Consider the following 23768-nt stretch of genomic DNA (forward strand, 5'->3'; position numbering starts at 1 on the left):
ACTCTGCATAACGCGGAAAGGAGTGTGTTATTCGGGTCCCTCAAGAAGACAGCAATTCCCCACAGTTCTTTTCAGGACATTGTTCTCCCGCGCGCGAACCAGTTAGATAGGAAGGAGGTTTCTCGCCTTCTTTTAAATTACCTGCAGGACACGGATTTGGCCTCCACATGGTGACCTTAGGAGTGACTATGTGTAGTTATGAGGTCTGTGTGTTATTTATATGATTTATGTATTTTAAGTGTCGCTACGGTGGAGCAATTGCCGGCAGCTACTGCAAGGCTAATCCCACCAGTAGCCTACAACCACTCAACTCAACGTCTGCATGACAGAGAGAAATGTCATTATTGAATTACAGGGAATTCTGCCCGCGCAGTTTTTATAGAGAAATGGGTCGGACCCCGAAAGGCCAGAGGAGGAATTGGGATAAAGTAAAGAAAGGGAAGAGTATATATAGTCATAGCGTGTACGGATGGGAGAAATGCGACGCACTTGATGTAAACGTGCACACACGAAGTTCCGAATTGGCGCTAGTACGAATAAGTAAACTGGTAGAAAGAGACATGGCAAGTTGAGCTTTCTTCACAGCGCCATCAAGGCAAGAATGCAGCTCCCAAAACGGTCAGTCAACGAGCATCCGGATACCGAGCTGTTCGACGCAACGGAAAAGCGAAAGATCAAATCCACCATGCCTCATCGAAACTAGGGGTGAATTCCCAATTTGTTATGGTTATCTCGAGTGGATGCCGGTCGGGCGGACGCCGCGCAGAGTTCACAGGCCCATTGGTGTGTGCGCGGGAGAACCCTTTCTCAAAAACGGTGCGACACAAAGAGGGACCCCTTCCACGAACTATCAACACTTTCCGAGGACCAACGTCGCCTAGAAGAGAGAGAGAGAGAAAACTTTATTTGGTCCATTAAGGGTTTAGCGCTCGGTCCTCGTCTTCATCGCTGCAGACGCTTGACCTTCTCAGCAGGGTTGGGCCCCTAGTCCAGGGCTCCACTGAGCCGCGCTGCTTCGCTTGCGTGCTGCACCATCGCCCCTGGGAGTGTAAACGTGACTACACATTCCACCAACACAAAACCCCGAGAACGGAGCAGTGGGAGAGCCGGCTCACTAGCTGCGAGCTCGCCTAGAAGAAAGGCCCATCGAAAGTGGAACCTGCTGCAAAGCCATGACGAGGACTTACAACGTCACCTCCTGAGTTCCACCTGCGGGGACCAGCCCGTCTAGGCTCACCAGAGAAATAGGGACCAGCCGCAAAACAACGTCACCGGAGAAAGTGGGAGCAGCCACCCATCGACAACTAGACGCAGTGCGGGTCACGAGACGTCGACGTCGGCAAGATCCCGCCTACAATTTTAGAAGGCCTATTTAAGGGGCCCCGCAATGTACTTTTCACTTCATTATCTTCTTATCGTTCACCAATCATTGAATAAAGCGTCCAAGTTTCGCACTAGCCATCGTCTCGTCCTTGCCTGGTCACCATGGTCTACCGGATGCCTGCAGCCCGCTGACAACCTCACGCTAGCCAATAGTAACGTAGGTCGAGCTTCGATATACAGGCATCGCAGCAACTGGGCAGCGGTGGGATACGCTACCCTAGAGAATGCAACACCGCATGGGACCACTTAGCCCGAAAGTACGCCTCCTTTGCCTTGACGCCATGAAACTACAGGCTAGTGCCCTGACAGAACAGAATCTGGCCACCTTGAACACCCTCCTCGTGACTGACGTTAAATCGATCTCTTTCCAAGGTACAGGCACGTGTGTCAGCCATCTGCCCCAGCTGCATGACGACTCAGTGTTCCTCAAAGTGATTGAGCATTGCCGCGGTGGCTTCTGCATAAAGCTCAATAACATTAACAGCGTTTACCTTATATGGTAAATCTTCTCGGACGTAAATTATAAAAGTGCGATACAAAAATAGAAACCTGCAAATGATGTGAATATTTTGGCGCGATTGTGGACAACCTCCGCGATTGGCCCAAGCAAGAGGCCGCATTTCTACCAGAAAAGTGGCTTTCGTGCGTAACGTTCGCCGCCACTGTTTGCCGGTAAACATTACGGCTACATATGCTGCAGTTTCCGGAAAACACGAGAAACCGTCAGGGGTGCTTGAATACTATCGCGTTCCGCTCCTAAAAGCGAAGCTTAAGCGTCCTCCAAAATTGGCCGGACTTGTTCAGCTTGCTCAGCTTGCCCAGTACTTGGCGGCGAATTCCGGGTTCGTTGACTCGCGGTCGGCTTGCTGTCGCTTGCGTTGCTGCTCAGTTCTACTTGCTCGGCACTCCAGCATTCGATGACGAGAGGAATGGGGTACCTCCGCAGAGCTCACGCAACACGTAGCAACTAGCAGATGAAGTCAACCCAGCGCGCCTCCACCTACCTTTCTTCTCCTCGACGCTTTGCCTCATTTCTACATCCCCCTTTCGCTCAACGTTACCTAAACATTACTCTAGGTGGCGTTACATTGCCGCGCGTTCCGCGCGTTCCTTCGTATTTTCCCCGGCACGCGATTCTTTGCCTCTGCAGGCGTATGCAGGCGCATTCCTGCCTTCCTTTCTTCGTGGCTTCTAACATATATGTCCCGACTTCACGAGCTGGCGAGTTAAGCTCGCAAAATAAGTACGCTTGCCGACGCGCGGAAGCTCGCGTCCACGCGCCCCCACGCATGCACAGACGGTGCGGCGCGGCTTGTACGCGTGGAAACTTGGCGCAATCTCGGTGCACAGCGCGTATCTGTTATTGCGCGCTTGAGCTGCTTCGCGGGGGCGGCTTGCCTACGCAGCTACGAAGAGGTACGTTCAACTCTCAGGGAAGCAGATTAATATCATTCAAGAAAGTACGTCTTGTTTCCTTTTTTTTTTGCTGATCTATCAGATATAAATATACAACAATTACGTTTATAGATATGAAAGCATTCTGAAACACTTTCAATAACAAAGTATGAAATGGCGTCTGCAAAAACATCAAAGAGTGAGCCCAGGGAACGCGCGCTGTAGCGCGTCTTTGTGGGTGCAAACCGCCATACCTCGCCAGCTGCGGCACGCGCAAAGCGCGCAGACGCCAGACTGAGCGCATCCGTAAACATACGTGTAGCCAGGGCTCTACGCTCGCTCGTAAAATAGGTGAGCAATACGGGGTCAAAATACAAAATATATTGCAGGTAGAGGGACCGCAGTGCATAGGTGAACTTTTGTCACTGACAACCGTCTCCCGTTTCCGGTGAGAATGGAAGTGAGCCATTAATTGGAAACGCGTTTCGCGTGTGCAGTATTGAGCCGTGAGTTTGCGTGTACATTCGCTTGCGACACGACGTTCCGAATCAGCGCTAGTGCGGCAGAGAGAAGTGGCAAAACGAGACATGGAAAGTGCAGCGCTCGTCTCACCGCAACACAACATTGACTGCCGCTCCCAAAATGGTGAGTCCTCAGAGCATCCGGACCCCGTGCTGTTCGCCGCAGCGGCAAAGCGAAAGATCGACTTCAGTGGTCACCGCATGGGGCCACTTAACCCGAAGGAACTGCTTCTCTACCTTGACGTCCTGAAACTAGAGCCCAGTCTATTGAGTGAACCCAACCTCACCACCTTGAACACCCTCATCATAGCTCACCTTGAACAAATCCCTTTCCAGGGGATAGATACTTTCGTCGGCCATCAGACGCCGCTGGATGATGACTCCGTATTCCGCAAGGCGATTGAGCAGCGCCGCGGTGGCTACTGCGTGGAGCTCAATAACATATTCGGAAGGCTCTTGCTGACACTGGGCTTCAAATTCCACATTCGGGCTGCCCGGGTCCGCTGGGGCCGTCCGCTGGACACGCCCCTGACTCCTCTAGGACATCTGCTCTTCTGCGTCGACCTGGGGGAGGAAGGAGAATACTTCGCAGATGTGGGCTTTGGCGGGCCCAACCCGTTCAAAGCGCTGCCTGTAGAAGGGGAGGCTGAGCCTTACCGTGTGCGCAGACTCGACGAAGAAGGGAACATCGAGGTGGCCATCAAGTCGACGGGACGTGGTGTCGCATCGGCGAGTTGGCGTCCCTTGTACCACGTGATTCCTCCACCGCAAAGGTGGATCGACTTCGTGCCACAGTGCTGGTACTGCATGATGCACCCGCGATCGTTGTTCCGTAACGTGCTCATGGTGGGGCGCTTCGTTGACGATTCGTGGCTGACGCTTGTTGACGGTCGCTTCTGTCGCCGTTCGACCATCGGGCAAGTGGAGCAGCGTCACATCACGGATGTGGAAGAAGTTCTTCGCCTCTTCGACGCCGAGTTTGCTTTAAAGCTGAATCCCGACATCGACCTCGACTTCCTCAGGTCCAGGATTAAGAGCGTTATTTAAAAATGCAACACTGTAGAAGGAGAGAAATTTGGAATAGAATGCTTTGGTTTCCACTTCAAATCGCCTTGTGTAACAATAAGGAAATAAATGCTTCTTAATATAGGCAAAATTTCAACGACCATGCACATGATATACAAATTGAGAGTGTAGTCCTCTGTAGTTTACATGGATAGGTTTTAAAGGCTCACTGCACTAGTCGTTTGGATGTCCGCTATGGATCATCGGTGAAATACCAAATTTCTTTACACTATGTGTAAAAAACAATCACAAAATAGTACATCGATGCAGCGTAAAAAATATATCCTGCCGCTGTACGTGCCACAACCACAATCTGAATATGAGCCACGCTATAGTGGGAACACGAGATTAATTTTCAGCATTTGGGTTTCTTTCGCTTGTAATTAATTGAACCATACTAGTCTTTTTTTCTTTCACTGACATGGAAATGCGACCGCCACACCTGAGATCGAACCCGGCACCTCATGCACAGCAGCGCCACACGATTTCCGTAAGCTGTTTTTTACGAGTCTTGGAATTCTTTTCGGATTCCACAAAGATACTGCCTTTTGGAAGTCAACTCTATGCCGGCGTTCCAAAGTGTCATTACAGATCACCAATTGCTGTGGTCACCCATGAGGATAACCAGGTCAAGTGGAAATGCAGTTATATTTTCAACTGGCACAAATGAATTACTCTTTCATCGCGGATGATTCCTTAAATTCCGTTCATTTGGATGAATATGTCTTAATACCTAAGCCCCTCCTGCGCAATTCGCCTCTGAACCCATTTTCAAACTGTTTTACGTTATAGGTGGCGGCCTGTTTTCCACTGCAGTACTGCAAGAAAGGTGCGAACCGATGGCTTAGTCAGCGCTTAGCTTGTTCCTCTCTCCTTTTTTGTCCCCAGTGAACGCTCCTGATGCGTTTGTCGTCAGCTGCGCCATCATCCAACTAGCACTGCCCGTACGGCCTGCTCCGAGAAATGGTGGCTGCGGTGAGATAAGTGCGCTTAGAAACATTGGGCGGAGATGGAAAACTAACAATCAGGAATGAAACCAAGTGTCGACGCTAAAAAGACAACGTCGACTTACATGGTGGCTCAAATGATTTCTTGAGTAGACGTTGATTATATGTCTCTATCCTGCTTCATTTTCTTGGTCAGCATTCCCTTATATGGATTTTTATTCGATGTGCGTTTCACGTAGTTTTCCATCTACCTTCTCTTCTCTAGCGACGGCTCTTGGTTGATGGTTTCCTTTTTTTTCTGGAAGACATTGTGTGTTAAATGCCGATACGTCCAACCCGTGTGAAATCAGCAAAGAAGATCTTGCGAGAGAGTGAGGCGGGCGAGAACAACCAAGTGGCCACGCTAACGTGTAAGTTATCACGTGCTCTGCAAATGACGCTAGCAGTGAAACATCCATACTACTCTCTCGAGTTACGCCGACGCGACGGTCATGCAATCTCAATAGAGAGCATTCTCAGCAAAGCAGTAGGAGTCAACCAAAACTATAAGTTTTTGCTTTGTTTGATTACGTGGTGTTATAGGTGGAGTCGGTCTGAAGATACGTGTGGAGCCAAACAAGCACACTCCTAATTCTAGCGAGAATGCGCAATTTAACCCATTGCGTGCACGGTTGATAGCTGCCATCCTCAGTATAGTGTCAAATGGCCCATTCTGCGCGATGACAACAGGGGCGCTGGGGTAAAATATTCTACGAGCCGGCCCGATTTCGCCATTCCCCATACGCCATACGTACGAGGGCGAATCCGAAACTTTTGTTCCTATTTTATGGCCAAATTACGAGTGTAATTGTGAAGTGAATTCATTCATTCCCAGCTGTGTACCTTTGTTGAGTCGAACACTTCTGGCGGAAGAAAAAATAATGTGACGCCATATCTGTTAAAAACACAAATGAGGTCATTTTGTTTTCGAAAGCACAAAATTTGTTTTGTTGGCTTGCCTTCATAGCTATATATTCAAATGCCACGCCAATTGACTTGATGGGCGTTTCGAGCTCTCAGCGCGGAAAGGGATGCAGGAAAAGGCCAGCTGTATGGTTGTCGAGATCGCACACCTCCACACAACATACCTTCCTTGGAGGCCGATGAAAGCTTTAGGTGTAGAGCGCAGATCCTATAGTCGGATGCCAAGACCGTCGACCAGCGCTGTCGTATGAAAGCAACTAAACAATTAATTATCTGGCCGTTGTAACTCCCTACTTTTCACTGAACAGGCTAAAATGCGATGAAAATAGCCGCGTCACAAAATTCAGACAAACCGCGACAAGCGAAAGAGCAGAACGTGTGAGGGGGGCGTATTTCAACAAGTGAACTTTACGAGCGCGCATTTCTGCACATTCCAAGTGTTGCATTGTACTGCGAGTGATAGCGGCAATAAGGCCCCCTGTAACGATGGGCGATGAAAAAAAATGTATTTATTAATATATTAAAATTAAATTAACTTGCATTTTCTTAGCTCGTCACCAATATATAAAATTGATTAGGAATTTTATTTTCATTGAATGAATGTAAACGTGTCTCGCTTGAGTAAAAAAAAAACGCTTTTTTTTCTTTCCCAATGTTTGTTCCCTGCAAACTTAGTCGCGCTTCAACCGCTGCTCCCATAATCACCCTTGCTGATGTGGGTGATCATTTCGCGATGATGAAGATGGGCGCTTTTGATAATGGGCGCTCACTTGATGATAATGGGCGATTTTTGCCCTAAGCTTGGCGACCTGTTTGGATCGACCTTGCCTTATGTCCCGCGCCACGTACTTTGAGCTGTTAGTGCTGAACACCTAATGGTGTTCAGCAACAACTGCTCAGCACCAGGCACCAGGCTTATGGTCAGTCATAACGTGTAACTCCGTCCTTCCACTAAGTGGCGGTAGTGCTGAACGGTGGCATAGATGGCTAACAGCTCGTGACCGAAGACACTATGGCGTGTCGCTTTCTAGAATATAACCTAAGTGGCGCCGTTTAGATCGAATGTAATGTTGCGACACCTCTCCAATAACACTCTGGAGGCATCTACCATTATTACAGTCGGTACGCCAGCACAGAGACGTACCAACAGTCTTGCCTCAGCGACAGCTTGCTTAGCCGCCATAAAGGCAGCCTGAGAATGAGGCGACCATGGTATTGTCAAGTACGGGCTCCGCGGCTCTTTCAGTGCATCGGTGATTGGCTGCAGTAAGGCTAACTTGTGCGGAATATAACGGTTGCAAAAATTGTCGAGGCCCAAGAACTCGTGGAGCTGTGGAAAAGTTTTAGGCACCGGTAAATACTTGAAAGCCTCGATGTGGAGTGGCAAGAGAAGGATTCCCAGTGTCGATACCCAATGGCCCATGAAATCTAGCTAGGAGCCTCTAAAACGTCTTTCTGTGGGTTCATGCTGAGGACACACTGTTGCAGAGGTTTTAAAGTCTACACAAATGACGCTCGTGGTCTTACAGAGTGGTGTTAGTGGTTAATATGTCATCGATGTACGCGAAGATTGCACGCAAACCTCGTGTCCCCTCAGCGATAAAGCACGGAAATGTTTGTCCGCCATTGCCGATTCCAAGGGCATGGACACAAACTCGAATAAACCGAAGGTCGTCGTGATGGCAGAGTTTGGAATCTTCCAAGGTTCAATTGGTATCTTGTCGTACACTTTAACCAAGTGCACTTTGCTGATGATGTGCCAAAATTTTATATTAGATTTGAATCTAGAATAGAGGAAGTGGGTCGCTGTCACACACTATTGAAGCATTGAGAGCACGGTAGCCTCGACACGGACGCCAGTCATTCGAATCACTGTTTGATACTAAATGTAGCGGCGAAGCCCAAACTTTGATTGAAGGACGAATAATGCCTAGTTGCAGCAAGTGCGCAAACTCCCATTTAGCGATGACAAGACGCTCACCGAAGTAGCAGCGAGGACGCGAAGAAACTGGGGACCACGTGTGATGATGTGGTGAGTAACCATGTGGCTAGGAGGTTTTTTCAAATTTTAAGTTTTCGTGAACACGTGGAGCACAGACAAGATTTTCTCGTAAAGACTTGATGGCACAAGTTAGTGAATGCCAGTGGGGAAATCAATTCTCTATAGAAGTCCGACGATCGACAGACGAGTGGTGCCATCGAAGTGCCGTTGGTTCCGTATGCTTACGCCAATGTTGTTCGTAGAAAGACCGGAAACCAGAACAAATGGCAGCATGGACGGTGCAAGCGATGAGGAGAATCCAGCGGAACGTGTGTCAAAATCCGAAGTCCATGGTAACTTAACGAAGCCCGTATGTCGCTATGGTAGAGGCGTTAGAAACGCGGAGAGGCTGTCCGCGAGGATTCGAATGAGGATAATTTCTGGGTGGGGTCACTACACTAAGCTGGGTGCCCGTGTCAATAATGAAACGCATGCCCGCAATCCTGTCCGGAATGGCGAGCAGGCATGCAGCTCGTGGGGAAGGGTCACGTGCGACCATCAGTGATCCCTCCTGTCGTTTCCCGACGAGGTATCAGGTGGGGTGCACTGTCTAGCCCGATGTGCAAAACGCAAGGGATAACAGCAGGCCCACTGAAACTGAGGGGTCCATGTGCGCTAGTCACGAGAAGACGACGAAACACGCGGTTCGAAGAGCGCTGGCGTCGTCTGAGTTCGTGAAGTGAAGCAATGGCAGCCGTGAGGTCGTCAATGCGCGCTTCGAAATGGGCGACCGCTGAGAGCTGAGGTGGAATCGCGATGACTGAAACGGAATAGCGATAATGTCAAGGTTATCGGCGGTTTCAGCCAGGTAGTCTATTGTTGTGTCATTGGCGGTGACAAGGACGCGGCGAAAATGCTATGGAAGCCTATGACGGGAAAGTTCCTTGTGCAGGGAGCAAACCTTCATCCACGACCTGTCGCATCCGGTGCAGCACTTGCGACAGGCGTCTATCACCAACTTCTTCGCTAGTCTAGGGTTCTTGCAGGTGAGTGCGTTCCGAAGATAGGGTACGCGTCAGGATCTTCGCCTTGAGGTGCTGGTTCGAATTTTCATCCAAAGTCTGGCCGAGGATGTCAGTTAGGTCGTTCACTACCTCAGGTGATACTGCCGAGATCACTATGCCGTAGTGCATCGTCTGCGAAGTGATCCGGTGCAGGTGGATTTACGCCTCGGCCTGTAGAAACCACACCTAGGAATGCTGTGTTCAAAAGGGTGGCAGCCGAAATGGCATCTCTGCGATATCGGGGGTCGATGGCTTCACAAGGGGAGGTCTTGATAGGTTCGGTATTGTTTTAGTCCTAGGTCACAACTGTAGAGTGCCAAAGGAAGTAAAAAAGACGAAATTTCGCACCAAAGGCGAACAATCCATTGTGATAGCTAGCGGAGAGCTATCTATACGAACTAAGAATGTCAGATTTATCGGACGCATAATTGTAAACATAGGCATACTAACTAAATTAACATTAATAGTGTTACGCGCACACAAGCAAACATGAACGCATCTCACTGAATGACCGCAAAAACTCGCCGTAAGAACGCTGCAGATAGGAAACGCGGAATTAGCAGCGAGAGAATCGTGAATCAACCTTCTTGCAGCCGCTCGCCTCAACGCGAAAACACAATGCAGCGCGGACTCTGTACCCGTCGCAGATGGATTTCAATATACAGCGGCCCGGCCGGGCCGCCCGTAGTATAACGCGCATATTACCCTTCCACATTCTATCACAAGAATTCTTGAATATGATATAGTGATGGACGAAAGAGGCGCAATCAATGAGTGGTGTGAAAAAACGACTTGCCGTTTATGCGCAGAATTTCTCCTTATGGGGTGTTTGACCAGCAGCACAACTTATCTTTCTCCTTTTCCTTCTTCCTCCATATAAGAACGAAGGATTAAGGACGAGTACTTTCTATTATTCGCCTAGATTGCATTACACATACGCGACGCAATTTAAAGTGTCTTGGTTAACTACAATGTTCCTTGCTTTTGAACACGCGGTGCTCTCTCTTTTCTCTGAGTGGTGAAGAAGGAGCAGCTCATGGATTTGTGGTTAACTTCACAATATCTTGATAGTGGCATGTCCATTAGACAATAAGCTTTAGACAACAATCTGTTGAACAATATCGGCACGTTATCTCACAACAGATTTAGCAAATGTTTATATGAAGATGCAAGACGAACTCGCTCCTTATGTATGTTCATAGGCCTGTAACATTTTATCGGAAAATAAACGAAAGAACCGAAGGGAAGATGTGTAGCAGTCTAAGTAGTAGGCCGCTTAACCGATCGTCTTACTCGCCACATATTATCAGTGTTACTGAGACCTGAGGTGCTATAACGTAAAGCTATTCCAAACTTTGCCATTACAATTCTGCAATCAGCCGTCCGCGACTGGTCAAAAACTTTTTAGGACCGCGCTCACTTCGCCTGTGTTTCACGCGACGTTACGAAAACCGCGATACCTCCCCATCGTATATGACGTGTACACACTGATTATGTATGATTGGACCAAACAAGAGAAAAATACTTCTTGCTGATTCGACGCCTTTTCGCTATTAGACCTCGGCTATTCGTGAAAATCTTTAGGGCTGCACCCTCTTCATCTGCCTGCCACGCGACGTCAAGAAACCGCGAAAACTCACCACGTCAAAGTGACGTGTAGGTGTTAAAGGTGCATTGATATGCCGAAGAGAATTGAATTTTTACTGAATATTCGCCGGCTGCCCTATTCCGAAAGGAATAAAAGATTGCTATTATTTTGCGTACAATAAAACCTATTGCGTGGCCGTGTAACGTTTTCGAGCAGTTTGGCACGTTTACGATCTCGCTCTGCCAAACTCTTGTTTGCTGAGGATCCGTTTTTGCAGCATTCTTAACCTTCCGTTGCAAGCAGCCGCGATTTTTGACTAGCCACGTCAAGCCAAGTAACGGAAAGCAGGCCAATCGCAGATACCGGCACCACCCTCTTCACACGGTTATCAAGCTTCAGTGCACTGGCTCGGCCCCATCGAATTCCTCTCCAGTTGAGCGGCCAGGAGGACGCTCAACTGGAGATTAGATAAGACAAGCGCCTTAGTGTAGGTAATGTTATTCGTTTTTAAAACAAACCAAAGTGACCTTCCATAAATGAGGAGAGCTTTTTATTGGTCTCTTCACACAACCGTGCTGGAGACCGCTCGAGGCTTGAGTCGGGGGTTACGCAACTTTGACGTCCTGAAATCGGAATAAAAGCATTCTGCAATAGTTTACGTTATAGGGCCCCTGATTACATGATGGTGTGCATGATTCTGACGCAACCCCTCCCTGGTTTCAAAGTGGTTAGAAGGAAATACACAGAAGAATAAAAATGAGTTGAGTCGCATACGGCAGAAATTGTGAGCTCCTGACTGGAAACTTGCCGTTTCCATTTTTATTCTGTGTATTTCCTTCTAATGGTCAGGGTTCCCTGTGATTATTTCACCTAGGTAAACGTACTCTTTCACAGATTCTAGCGGCTGACTGGCGATCCTGAATTCTTGTTCCCTTACCCAGTTATTCATCATTATCTTTGTCTTCTGCGTACTAATCTTCACCCCCACTCTTATACACTCTCTGTTAAGGTACACAATCATTTGTTCTAACTCGTCTGCAGTGTTACTGAATAGAACAATGTCATCGGCAAACCGAAGGTTGCTGAGGTATTTGCCGTCGATCCTTGCTCCTAAACCTTCGAATTTAATAGGTTGAATATTTCTTCCAAGCACGCATTGGAGAGATTGTGTCTCACTGTCCGACTCCTTTCTTTCTAGGCATCTTCCTACTTTTCTTGTGTCAAATCAAGGTGGCTGTGGAATGCGTGTAGATATTTTCTAAGGTACTTACTAAGCGGTATGTACTCCCTGACTACGCAATGCCTCTATGACTGCTGGTATCTTTACTAAATTAAGTGCTTTTGTGTAATCTATGAAAGCCATATAGAGAGGCTTATTGTAATCTGCGTATTTCTTGATAACTTAATTAATGACATGGATGTGATTCATTGTAGAGTATCCTTTCCTGAAGCCAGCCTGTTCTCTTGGTTGACTGAAGTCCAGTGTTGCCCTTATTCGGTTGGAGAATATTTTGGTAAATAATATACATAATACTGGGGGTAAGCTATATGCCTGTAATTTTTCAGTTCTTTAACGTACCCATTTTGTGGATTAGTATAATGTTTGCATTCGCCCAGTTTCCAGGAAGCCTTGCAGTCGATAGACACTTCGTATTGAGAGCCGCCAGTTTTCCTAGCATCATGTCTCCACCATCTTTGATTAAATCGACTTTTATTCCATCCTCTCCTCCCGCTTTTCCCCGCTCCATGCCTCACGTGGCCCTTCTGACCTCATCTCTAGCTATAGGAGTAGTTTCTGCATACTGCTCTTTATTGTATCGAATAGAGTACTCCTAAGTCCTCTGGGTACTGTACAGGTCAGTATAGAATGGTTCCGCTGCTTTTCTTATACCTCCGAGATTGCTGATGTTATAACCCTGCTTATCCTTAAGTGCATACATTTTGGTTTGTCCTACGCCAAGTTTCCTCCTCACGGATTTCGGGCTGCGTGCATTTCTTATGGTTTCTTCAGTCTTTCTCACGTTATTCTGCTGCTGCTGCTGCCGCCGCCGCCGCCGCCGCCGCTGCCATTGCTGCTGCTGCTGCCGCTGCCGATGCCGCTGCCGCTGCCGCTACTGCTGCTGCTGCTGCTGCCGCCTCCGCCGCCCGACAGTCGGGCGGCGGCGCACAGAGCGGTCGCTGGACGGCGCACAGAGCGGCCGTACAGGGACCGCTCTGTGCGTATTTGTGATCTGATAGCCTGTAGTATGTCCAGTGGTCTCCGGCGGCAGCGGTGGCGGCGCATGTGGAACTGGATGTTATCGTGGTTGTTAAGGTGATCGTATGCATAATGCGGATGTTTTACTTTTAGTTACAGCTAAATCTACTGTCCACTTTGCCAATTTGGGTTTGTGTTAGCTTTGCGATGCGTAGCATGTTCTTAACAGGACAGGGAACTTGTACGTGGAGTCTTTGAGAAGGCTGGACACCCTAACGACAAGCTTCTTCGTTAACGTATCCGCAGTGGACGTTAGAAGATTAAACGAATTGTGCTTATTTGCTGGTAATGAATGCACGTGTGCTTTATTCTGTCACAGCACTAGCTGATTCGCTTTACGCGGGGTCGACGTACACCACGTCTCCAGTGGCAAGCCTGCTGGCAGACAAGTTTGGCCCTCGGATATCTGTGGTGTGTTGGCATTATAAGATTCGTAGGACGTCTGAGCTCGTGGGCATTCAGGGTGGGTATATAGTTCATTTCAGTTAGGTATGTGCGCTACCTCCTGCAATACAATGTGACAGCGTAATAGTCTTTTCACTTTCGAGCGATGAATTCAAGCTATTGCTATAGTTAAAATCTGAAAACGAACTATGCTGAAAATGGAATTATAAAGATCGCGCCCGGCATTATTTCATGATGCCGGCCAAATGCCCCGTCGAAATCATATTTGCTGATATCCGGGTCCCGTTCGCTTACTCCGAAGCAGTGACAGGGTAAAAGTTTCGGGGTTTGGCTTGCCGAATCAGGCACTGTCGGTTGTGATGGTCGCCGTACCGGAATGCTCAGAAATAATTTTTATCTCCTGTGGTTAACTAACCTGCACCAAATCACTGCTAACGAGTCCTTTGGATTACGCCCACATACAGCGATCATCAATAAAACCGGAGACCTCGTTCTCAGCCGTAGGACGCCATAGGGAGGGCGGCTGTAATGCTGGAGGGTAAAGGGGCCCTAGATTAAGCAGGTATAACCTTCCCTGGAAATGAGCAGACGAAAGCTTTTGGTCCTTCCCTGCTGAGTGGCTTCAGGACGCCAGGGTTCCTGCCCAACACTCTGGGCCTGCGTATCAGTAAGGACACACCAATAAAACATATTAGGTTGAGCTGTGTTCAGACATTGGGCTTTCGAAATAACTAATTCATAATTTTTAGCGAGAATAGAGCTTTTGGGGGTCAGAAAAATTAAAAAAAAAATTAAGATCGGCGTGCGCGTCCGACATCTATTTTGGGCTTTACCTCTCATGTGCGTCAGTCCTGGCTGATTCACAGCAAACTACAGACAGGGTGGTAGCTGAATGACTCTAGACAATTATTTTCTTCTTACTGAGATCAGACGTAGTTGAATATGCTGCGACAAGATGTTTTTCGCATCTCATGTATTTGTAACTACATTTAAGAGCATTCTTCTATCGGATCTGTCAGTACGCTTGTTGCTTATGCGCACGTTCTATATCGCCATCATCCATTTAGAGTCACATCAACTTGGATGACAGGCTGGGTAGCAGTGTCCGCAAAGCGTTAGCAACCGTGTCACATTGAAGGTACAAAAATGTTAGGAGCCGTGCTCTTATCTTCCCGACATAATATGCTGGGCTGACAGCGCCCGCACTGTGAAGCTTCTGCTTTGCATAGGCACATTTTGTACACATGTTTGTAAATGTTTGTGAAGTGCATTTACCATAATAAACTTAAACATTTTTTACTCTCTGCATCTCCAGAGGTACGCTGTTAGCACTTTCTTGCGCATGCAACTGCTTCACTTACAGGTTCTGCTTGGGCTAACCAATTTGAGCAACTTTTGTATGAAAGTTTGGATCAAGTCAACGATTGCAACAAAAATATAGATGCACAAGACACCATGCTCGATTCGTGTATCTATGTTTGAGATTGGGGTCATTGTTCGGTGTTAAACATTACGTGAAAGAGAGCTTCCGCTTTCAGGTACCATACATGTGGGTCACATATGGTAGCCTGCTGGGAGTCGGATCCACAATGTATTACGCAGCCTCTCCCTCTGTGCTGGCGCACTACTTCAGCCGCAAATTGGGTCTCGCCAACGGCATCGCCACGGCCGGCAGCTCCGTGTTCTTAGCGCTCCTACAAATTCCACTTGCGGCCATGATGGATGCCATTGCACTGCAAAATATGCTTCTGACAAACCCAACTATGAGTGACGCAGCGTTCGCGGAGGAACGCAGTGATGCCTATATAGCACCAAGATACTTGTTAGCGCAGAGGTTCAACGTTATCCGTAAGACATGCGATAGGACAGTTAAAGCGGTATAAGAGAGAACGCACAAAGCAATCGAACACGCATAATCGCTATATTTATAACTGACAGGACTCTGAAAGGTGCGTGGTGTGCACGCAAGCGCGGGAAGCTCATGTCTAAGCGAACATACCGTGCACACAGTAGATCTCATTCAGAAACGATGACTTGATTTCTGAAAAAAAAAATCATGATGTTGCGCTCACACCGACGGTACGACGCTGCTTCAGTCATAAACATTCTGGTTCATGGGTGTGCCTGGTTTTAACAACCCGTTTCTACACAAAGGCCCGGAACTACACGTGCTGCAAGCAAACTAGCTCCTGCTTTCTTGACTTTGTTCTTATCTGCTCCGGCTATGACATTTAAGGGCCATTATACCACTCGGATTTCATAGATGAGCGAGCGCTTTCTTTTTCGTCTTCATTACACTCTCCATGGGCGCTCTAACTTCTTCATTGTGTATCTCTTTGGAAGACTCGTACACACAAGTCAGTACGCAACGTTACATGATCGCTCTTTTCTTGTTTGCATATACAATCAACTCACGGCTATCAGTACATCGTTCTTTTTGGATACACGTATGACCACTCGTAAGAAATGCATGCAGTGAAAGTAATTAAATGTAATCTGGACAACCGACTATACCATCACAGCCAGGTGCGGGTATAATCGAGGAATATACATATGTTTGAAAGCATTGAACTCTTCAAGAATTAAGAAATCATAGGAAGCCGCAGAAAGAAAAGTTTATGCGGAGGCGGTATTTTTTTGTACTGCAAGTTCTTTATTTGGGCAAAAGAAATACAGTGCTTGCCGGCAACGTAAGGCAAAAGGAGGGCATAAACCTTCTGACTAATGTCATTACCTCCCTGGAGCAAAAGTAGCAGATCTGACTTCTAAGAATGTTTCGTCCGCTACATGTAGGACATAATCACATGGTAGTTATTCTAGCATGATGCCATAATTTCGTTTTAGTTATCACCCAGAACACCACTTTACTGTAAGCAAGACTAAATAGCATAGCAGGGAAGGCTTTTAACCATAACGATAACTTACTGGGGTAAACAATATTTGCTTATTGTGTTTTGTTCTGCTACTTTCGATGGCAACCGGCGCAAGTAATGCCTGTCAGAAATTTGGCCTCTTCATCTCAATTTAGTGTCTATAAATACACTCGACATGTATAATGGCACACCTTGCGCATAAATCAACATACTTCATGCATGATGGAATAACATCATGCATGCTAGAATATTGTTACGTACGAAGACGCCGACGAAAAGCTATATACAAGTATATTTACAAGGAAATACGCCGCACTTCGCCAGGAGGCAACAGCCAGCGCTAGCCTCTAATCGTCGTCGTCGTCTTCACCCTGCCCGCCTCTTCGTCATTGCAAATACTGTTCCGTAGCACTACCCCCGGCGGCAAAAGTGCCGTCCCGGAGCGACTAAACACCCGACTCCGAAGCAGCGTAGTAGGCCTTGAGCCTACTGACGGGCACAACGTCACTAGATGCCAGAGTAGAGAACGAGGTTGAAAGCACAAGAGCAATTTTGTACGTCACAGGCGTCACCTGGCGCAGCACGCGGTAGGGCTCTGTGTATCGCGAAAGGAGCTTCTCTGAAAGACCGACGTGACGAGAGGGCGACCACAGGAGCACGAACGCACCAGGCGAGAACTGTACGTCACGGAGGCGGGCGTTCTACTGACGCTGCTGATTGGTTTGCGAGGCCGTCAGTCGAGGACGGGCAAGCTGGCGTGCATGGTCGGCGAGGGCGATGGCATCGCGCACATACTCGCTTGTTGAGATCGCAGCAGGAGGGAGTGCCGTGTCAAGGGGCAATGTCGGTTCGCGACCGTACAGTAGATAAAATGGAGAAAAGCCGGCGGTGTCATGTCGGGAAGAATTACATGCAAATGTGACGTAAGGAAGGGCAATGTCACAGTTGTGGTGGTCCTTGGAAATGTACTTGGACAGCATAACGGGAAGAGTACCGTTTAACCGCTCTGTCAGGCCATTGGTTTGAGCATGGTATGAGGTAGTCAGCTTGTGTTGAGTGGAGCAGGAACGCACAATGTCGGCGATAACTTTCGAGATTAAGTTACGACCACGGTCAGTAAGCAGCTCTCGCGGGGCGCCATGAAGTCAGATAATGTCACGCAAGGGAAAGTCCGCGACGTCAGTGGCGCAACTGGTAGGGAGAGCCCGCGTGATAACATAACGGGTGGCGTAATCACTTGCGACGGCTACCCATTTGTTCCCAGAGGATGACATGAGAAAGGGACCGAGGAGGTCTAATCCAACACGAAGGAACGGTTCCACAGGGGCAGTCATCGGCTGGAGATGACCGGTAGGTAGCACCTGAGATGTTTTTCGACGCTGGCAGGGATCACAGGCAGCAACATAGCGCCGGACGGAGCGAGCGAGACCAGGTCAATAGAAGCGGCCGCGGACGCGGTCGCACGTGTGGGTTACCCCAAGATGTCCTGCAGTGGGTGCGTCATGCAACTCAAAGAGCACAGCCTGTCGTGGATGTTTTGTCACGACATGGAGAAGATCAGAACGTTCAGGGAGGAAGTTCCTTCGGTAGAGAATGCCGCCCTGAAGGGCATATCGCCGAACAGATGCGTCGGTAGCTGTAGGGCGCAGACGTTCGATGAGTGCTCGCAGCGATAGGTCTCGGTACTGCTCATCGGCGATGTTAGCGAAGGCAGACACAGAGAAAATGCCGTTGGCGGTACTACTACCGTCGTCGTCAGGCTCGTCTACTGGGTAGCGAGACAGGCAGTCAGCGTCCTTGTGTAGTCGGCCAGATTTGTAGGTGACAGTATACTAATATTCTTGGAGGCGTAAGGCCCAGCGACCAAGTCTTCCCGCAGGATCTTTTAGTGAGCATAACCAGCAAAGCGCGTGATGGTCTGTGACAACGCAAAAGGTTCGGCCATATACTTATGGGCGGAATTTCGGAACCGCCAAAACTAGCGCCAGACAATCACGCTCAGTGATGGATTAGTTGCGCTCCGAGGGTGAGAGGAGCCTGCTGCCGTAAGCGATAACACGGTCGTTGCCACGTTGGCGTTGGGCTAGTACTGCGCCAATTCCGTGACCGCTGGCATCAGTACGGACTTCGGTAGGTGTTTCGTTATGTCTCGTATAGTGGACGATAGAACACTGGACTTTTGTTAACGGAGGTTAACTGGGTTTATTAAGCATGGAGTACACAGGAATGGGTGTGGTTACATGGAGGTACAGAGAGTAGAGTGTCTTGAGACGGGCGGCGGCCGACCAGCAGGAGAGGAGCGGGAGGGCCAGACGCAACCTGATATGTCGTCTGCTCAGAGTTCATAGAGGAGGAGGGCTGCCGCGACGGTGGGAGCGGAGGCAGGCCCCGCACACTCTCAAGTTCAACAAATGGCCACAGAGGGCGAAAAATCAATCGAGGCGCGTTTCAGCATAAGCGCGCAAGTGGAGCTACTGTAATTTGGTCGAATAGTTTAATTTGTGCTTTCTCTGCTAGGGGCGCTGAACATGCTGAATTTTTTAATTTACACAAACCATTGACATGAACAATCGAGGTGTCTAAGGATGCTTTTTTACCTCAGGCAAATAGGCAGTTGATTTTCTTTTAATTTGATTGTTGAAGCTGCTTTTTAGTCATAGCGTCAAGGTTTTTGTGCTCGATTAACCACCGACAGCCGACAGCCTATTGGTATCGATGTGTTTCCTGGCCGTTGGCGTTCGAATACTACGGCGGTAAAACATTTTCGAAAGCATGCTGGTTTCGTCTGCGAGTCATTACATAGACTTGCTGTAAGAAGGTCTACTCTTGGCAAAGAATAGTGCCTCATTTTGTTTAGGCGTTGACTATCATAATGAATGCGGCGGAGGTTGAGGGAGTACGCTTGAAGGTACGTTTTTATGCCGTTGATCTCCATAACACCGTAAGTACGCAAACCGATGTCGCAGAACACCCGATGCATCATTGTGTGTTCTCCGTCATCGCTTGTTTGCTGTATGCCTACTAATTCTTCATTTCTTCAAGTGTTGTATCCTCCTTTTGTCCTTGTTCTCTTGTGCTTCACTTACAGTATGTCGTTCCGTCAGCTGTAATGCGCATTTGCAAAACCAATACGTTTGATAAGACGCAGTGGTTATCATAATTTCACTACACGTGTATTAAGCTGGCACATGTGGTTCAGATACAGATACCTGTATGCGAACTTGCACGACGTTGATGCGGAGATTAGGATAATTATGACACCCGTAAGGAAGAGGCAGCTGACGGCCGTATAAGCTGTTGCGTTCTTTCCGCCAAACTACCCGGCCTGGTAGTGCTGTAAAGATGCTGTATAAAAGTGACACGCGGTGACAGGGAAATTAATATACTTAGCAGCCGACCGTACGTTTTGTAGCCTAGTACTTCTTTCTTGTGCATTTGTGCTACCCTTATTAATGAGCCATCTCTTGACTATGTTCTTGACTATGTAACCGCGTTTGTGTGGATGCGTAGACGTGTGCTTTTTGTTGTACTTGTAAAATGCAAATAAAATATTTTCAGGCTTACTCAATCTTTGGTGTCGTGTGCGTTTATTCCAGTCGAGGCCATCGTGCCACCTGGAAACCGCATTCTGTCAGTAGCCCTACACGAAATGCAACAGCTGGAGCGCGGCGGCACAACTCGCCGTAACGGCGGCGTAATAAACGAAAAACCGCTCGGAATGCCCTTAAAAGTCAGTTCAGAGTGTGCCTTAACTCGATATGACTCAGCGCTACATGTATTCTGCTGCGCCTCGATCGTGCTCCCGCCAGTTTGGTTGCTGTGTGGCAAGCGTAGCGCCTACAAATACGTAGGCGCTACGTTTGCTACACAGCAACTAAACTGGCGGGAGCACGATCGAGGCGCAGCAGCCAGAAACCCAGTAAAGCCACAGAACACCTGGTAAAGCGTGTGCAAACCTGGTGAAGCGTGTGCAAAACCCCGTTTCCGTTTCCTGTTGTACAGCGCCACCCGTGGTCACATACTTTAGTTCACGACGCCACCGCTACGCTTATTTCCGTAGCACTGTGGAAGGTACAGTTTCCCTTCTCTAAGTTTGTATAGGTGTTCTGTGGCGGAGGCTTCAGAAGGGGCACGTGGCCAGCACGTGCGGGATGGTGGCGCCATCTCTTGAGCCTTCTTGTAACATCCTTCCTTTTTTGGTGATAACCTTTCAACCGACGACAAAATCCTCGAACCTCTTGGGAAGTCTTGTGTTTCTTTGAGGTCTCATGGTGTTGCGGTTGGCCTGATTTGTCGCGCAGGTATCCTCTTCTGGTTGCGGTGTAGTGTCGGGCTGTTCTTGTTGGCTTTTGTCGGCAGTCGCGGAAGGTATTGGTCGGATAAATACTCGGTTCCTTCGCAGCACGCTTTCACCAACTTGAACTTCATACGACCTTTCGTCAATTCTTCTAGTTATTGTCCCTTTGACCCATGTCCTGCCTTTCAGTGGTCGAACTGTGACCCTTTGACCTTCGCTTAGGCTCGGCAAATCCTTGGCTTGTCTGTTGTAGTACAACGTTGCTTTTTGCCTTTTCGCCTTTCTTTTCTCGCTCACGTCGACTGCTTTAGGTTGCAGTAGCTCCGATGGTGTTGGCAAAGTCGTTCTTGTGCGGCGACTCATGAGTAATTGCACTGGACTAGCGTCGAGTCCTTGCAGCGGAGTGTTTCTGTAATCAAGAAACGCCATTTGTGGATCTGAGTTGCTATCTTCTGCTTTCTTGAGCAGCATTTTTGCCGTTTTTACGGCTGATTCAGCCATTCCATTGGAACGCGGGTATCCTGGGCTTGACGTTTTATGTTCGAAGTTCCAGCTTTTCGAAAAGTTGTCGAATTCCTCGCTAGTGAATTGTGGTCCGTTGTCGCTTATCAGGATTCATGGTATTCCGTGTCTTGCAAAGTGAGACTTTAGTTTGAGTATTACTTGAGTGGAGCTCATTGATTTCAGTTGGTCCACTTCCCAAAAGTTGCTGTAGTAATCCACTGTGATCAAGAAGTTATTTCCGTTCAATTCGAAAATGTCGCATCCAACTCGCTCCCATGGATAGCTTGGTTCTGGGTGAGGAGAGAGAGTTTCTCGTTGCTGGGAGTGTGCGTGCTTTTGACACACTTCGCACCCTGCGATGAGGTCTTTTAATTCTGCATTCATCCCTGGCCAAAAGACACATTCACGAGCGCGCCTTAGACAGCTCTCGATCCCAAGATGTGATGAGTGAAGCGTTGCTTTGATCTCACCTCTCAGAGAAATTGGTACGATTAAACGTAATCCCTTGAAAATGAGGTTGTCTTCAACTGTAAGCTCATCTCTGTATGTGAAGTACATGCGCGTGTCTTGGGGTAGTTGACGCTTATCTTGTGGCCAACCTGACAAGATGATTGCTTTCAACCTTTGCAGTGATTCATCTCTCTCAGTCGCAGACCGAATCTTTTCCAGGGTTTCTTTTCTCACAGGAAGGTAGTGCAAGAGGTTGATGTTTTCAAGTTCTTGTTCATTGCTTTCGTTGGGAAGGAACGCACGTGACATCGTATCAGCCAAAAGTAATTCTTTGCCTGGTCTGTGCTCGATGACAATGTTGTATCTTTGCGCCTGAAGAATCATGCCTTGTAGTCGCCTTGGAACTTGGTCCAATCGCTTCTTCAGGATCGCTTGTAGTGGCTTGTGATCGCTGATGATTTTTGTTTCTCTTCCGAATGTGTACTGGTGGAACTTGTTTAGTGCGAAGACGATGGCCAACATTTCCTTTTCAATTTGTGCATAGCGGCTTTCTGTCGGTGTAATTGCTCTGCTGGCGAACGAGATTGGCTGTCCGTCTTGAAGAAGAGCTGCTCCGAGTCCAAGATCGCTTGCATCACACTGAATTTCTAACTGCTTTCGTGAGTCGAAGTAGGCCAGAATTGGAGCTCTTGTCACAGCGTCTTTTGCCTTTTGAAATGCTTCTTCTTGCGGTTTTCCCCAGTGCCATGGTGTATCTTTGACAGTGAGCTTTCTCAGTGGCTCTAATACACGCGAAATTTTCGGCAAGAATCTGGAGAGATAGTTGATCATTCCGCAGAAGCGTTGTATTCCCTGGACGTCGACTGGCTTTGGCATTTGTTCAATTGCCTTGACTTTATTTGGATCAACTTTTAGTCCTTCTTTTGTCAGCAGGTGTCCCAGGAAGACAGTTGATGAGGCTCTGAGCTGAGTTTTTTCTTTGTTGAGACGAATTCCGATTTGTCGGCATCTCTGGAGTAGACTCTCTAATTTCTTGTCATGATCTTTGACAGCATCCTTTTCATTTTCGCCCACTCCATAGACAAGAATGTCGTCTGCAACGCAGAGAACTCCGCTAAGTCCTTCAAGTGCCACTTGAAGTCTTTTCTGAAAAATTTCGCTGCTTACCGCAAGTCCAAACGGCAGGCGGAGCCATCGATAACGAACTTTTGGTGTTTGAAATGTGGTCATAAAACTTGACTCATTATCGAGAGAACATTGCCAGTAGCCTTCTCGCAAATCTAGTTTTGAGAAGATTTTTGCTTTGGCAAGATCGGGTAGGACATCATCAAGGATGGGCAATGTGTGACGTTCTCGTTCGAGAGCCTCGTTCAGTGCTTGTGGGTCAATGCATATTCGCATTTCACCATTTTTCTTGGTTGCCACAACCAATCTGCTCACCCACTGCGTTGGCTCTGCTACACTTTTAATGACACCTCTTTTCTCCAGGCTTGCCAATGTTTGTTCTAATTGCGGTTTAATGCTGACAGGCACTCTGCAACTTGTTATCGCTTTCGGAAGCACATCTGGCTTGGTCACCAAGTGTACTTTTCCCGGGAGTGTTCCTAGAGTGTCACCAAAAACATCTGGGTATTTTTCCACTATGTGATGAGTGAAATTTTGTTCTGGAATTTCGTCGATTCCAGCCACAAGGTTATAGTCTATGGTTATCAGACCCATTTTCTCAGCTGTCGATCTTCCGATGAGACGAGTGAAGTCATCTTTAACCACTATGAATTCCACAGAATGTCTCTGTCCGTTTGCGGTTGTAACATCTAGTTGCGCCTTGCCTGAACAGTGAACTTTGCTGCCATTCCACGTTCGCAGTGTTGTTGTGCACGGTTGTATTTGCTGTTGCCTGACGTGTCTAGCCGGGATGACGTCAACAGCTGCACCGCTGTCCACTTGAAACTTTACTTGAGTTCCGTTCACTCTGAGAGACGTGTGAACTGAGCTTAGTTTGTGGCTTTGAACTGCCAGTATGTCTTCATCCTCGCTATCTACTGCCAGGCCAGCAATTACCTTGCTGCTTTTAC

At 48.0% G+C, this 23768-nt stretch overlaps 1 protein-coding gene across 1 annotated transcript; it reads left to right on the forward strand.

The window, feature by feature from the left end:
* The first annotated feature begins 3365 nt into the window (after positions 1–3365).
* Positions 3366–4346, forward strand: LOC126523334 (arylamine N-acetyltransferase-like). The gene has a single exon (XM_050171975.2). It carries the CDS (start codon positions 3366–3368, stop codon positions 4344–4346), a length of 981 nt encoding a protein of 326 aa, XP_050027932.2.
* The last annotated feature ends 19422 nt before the right edge of the window (positions 4347–23768 follow it).

The sequence above is a fragment of the Dermacentor andersoni genome, chromosome 6 (assembly GCF_023375885.2).
Source record: "Dermacentor andersoni chromosome 6, qqDerAnde1_hic_scaffold, whole genome shotgun sequence".
In the NCBI taxonomy this organism is placed as follows: Eukaryota; Metazoa; Arthropoda; class Arachnida; order Ixodida; family Ixodidae; genus Dermacentor; species Dermacentor andersoni.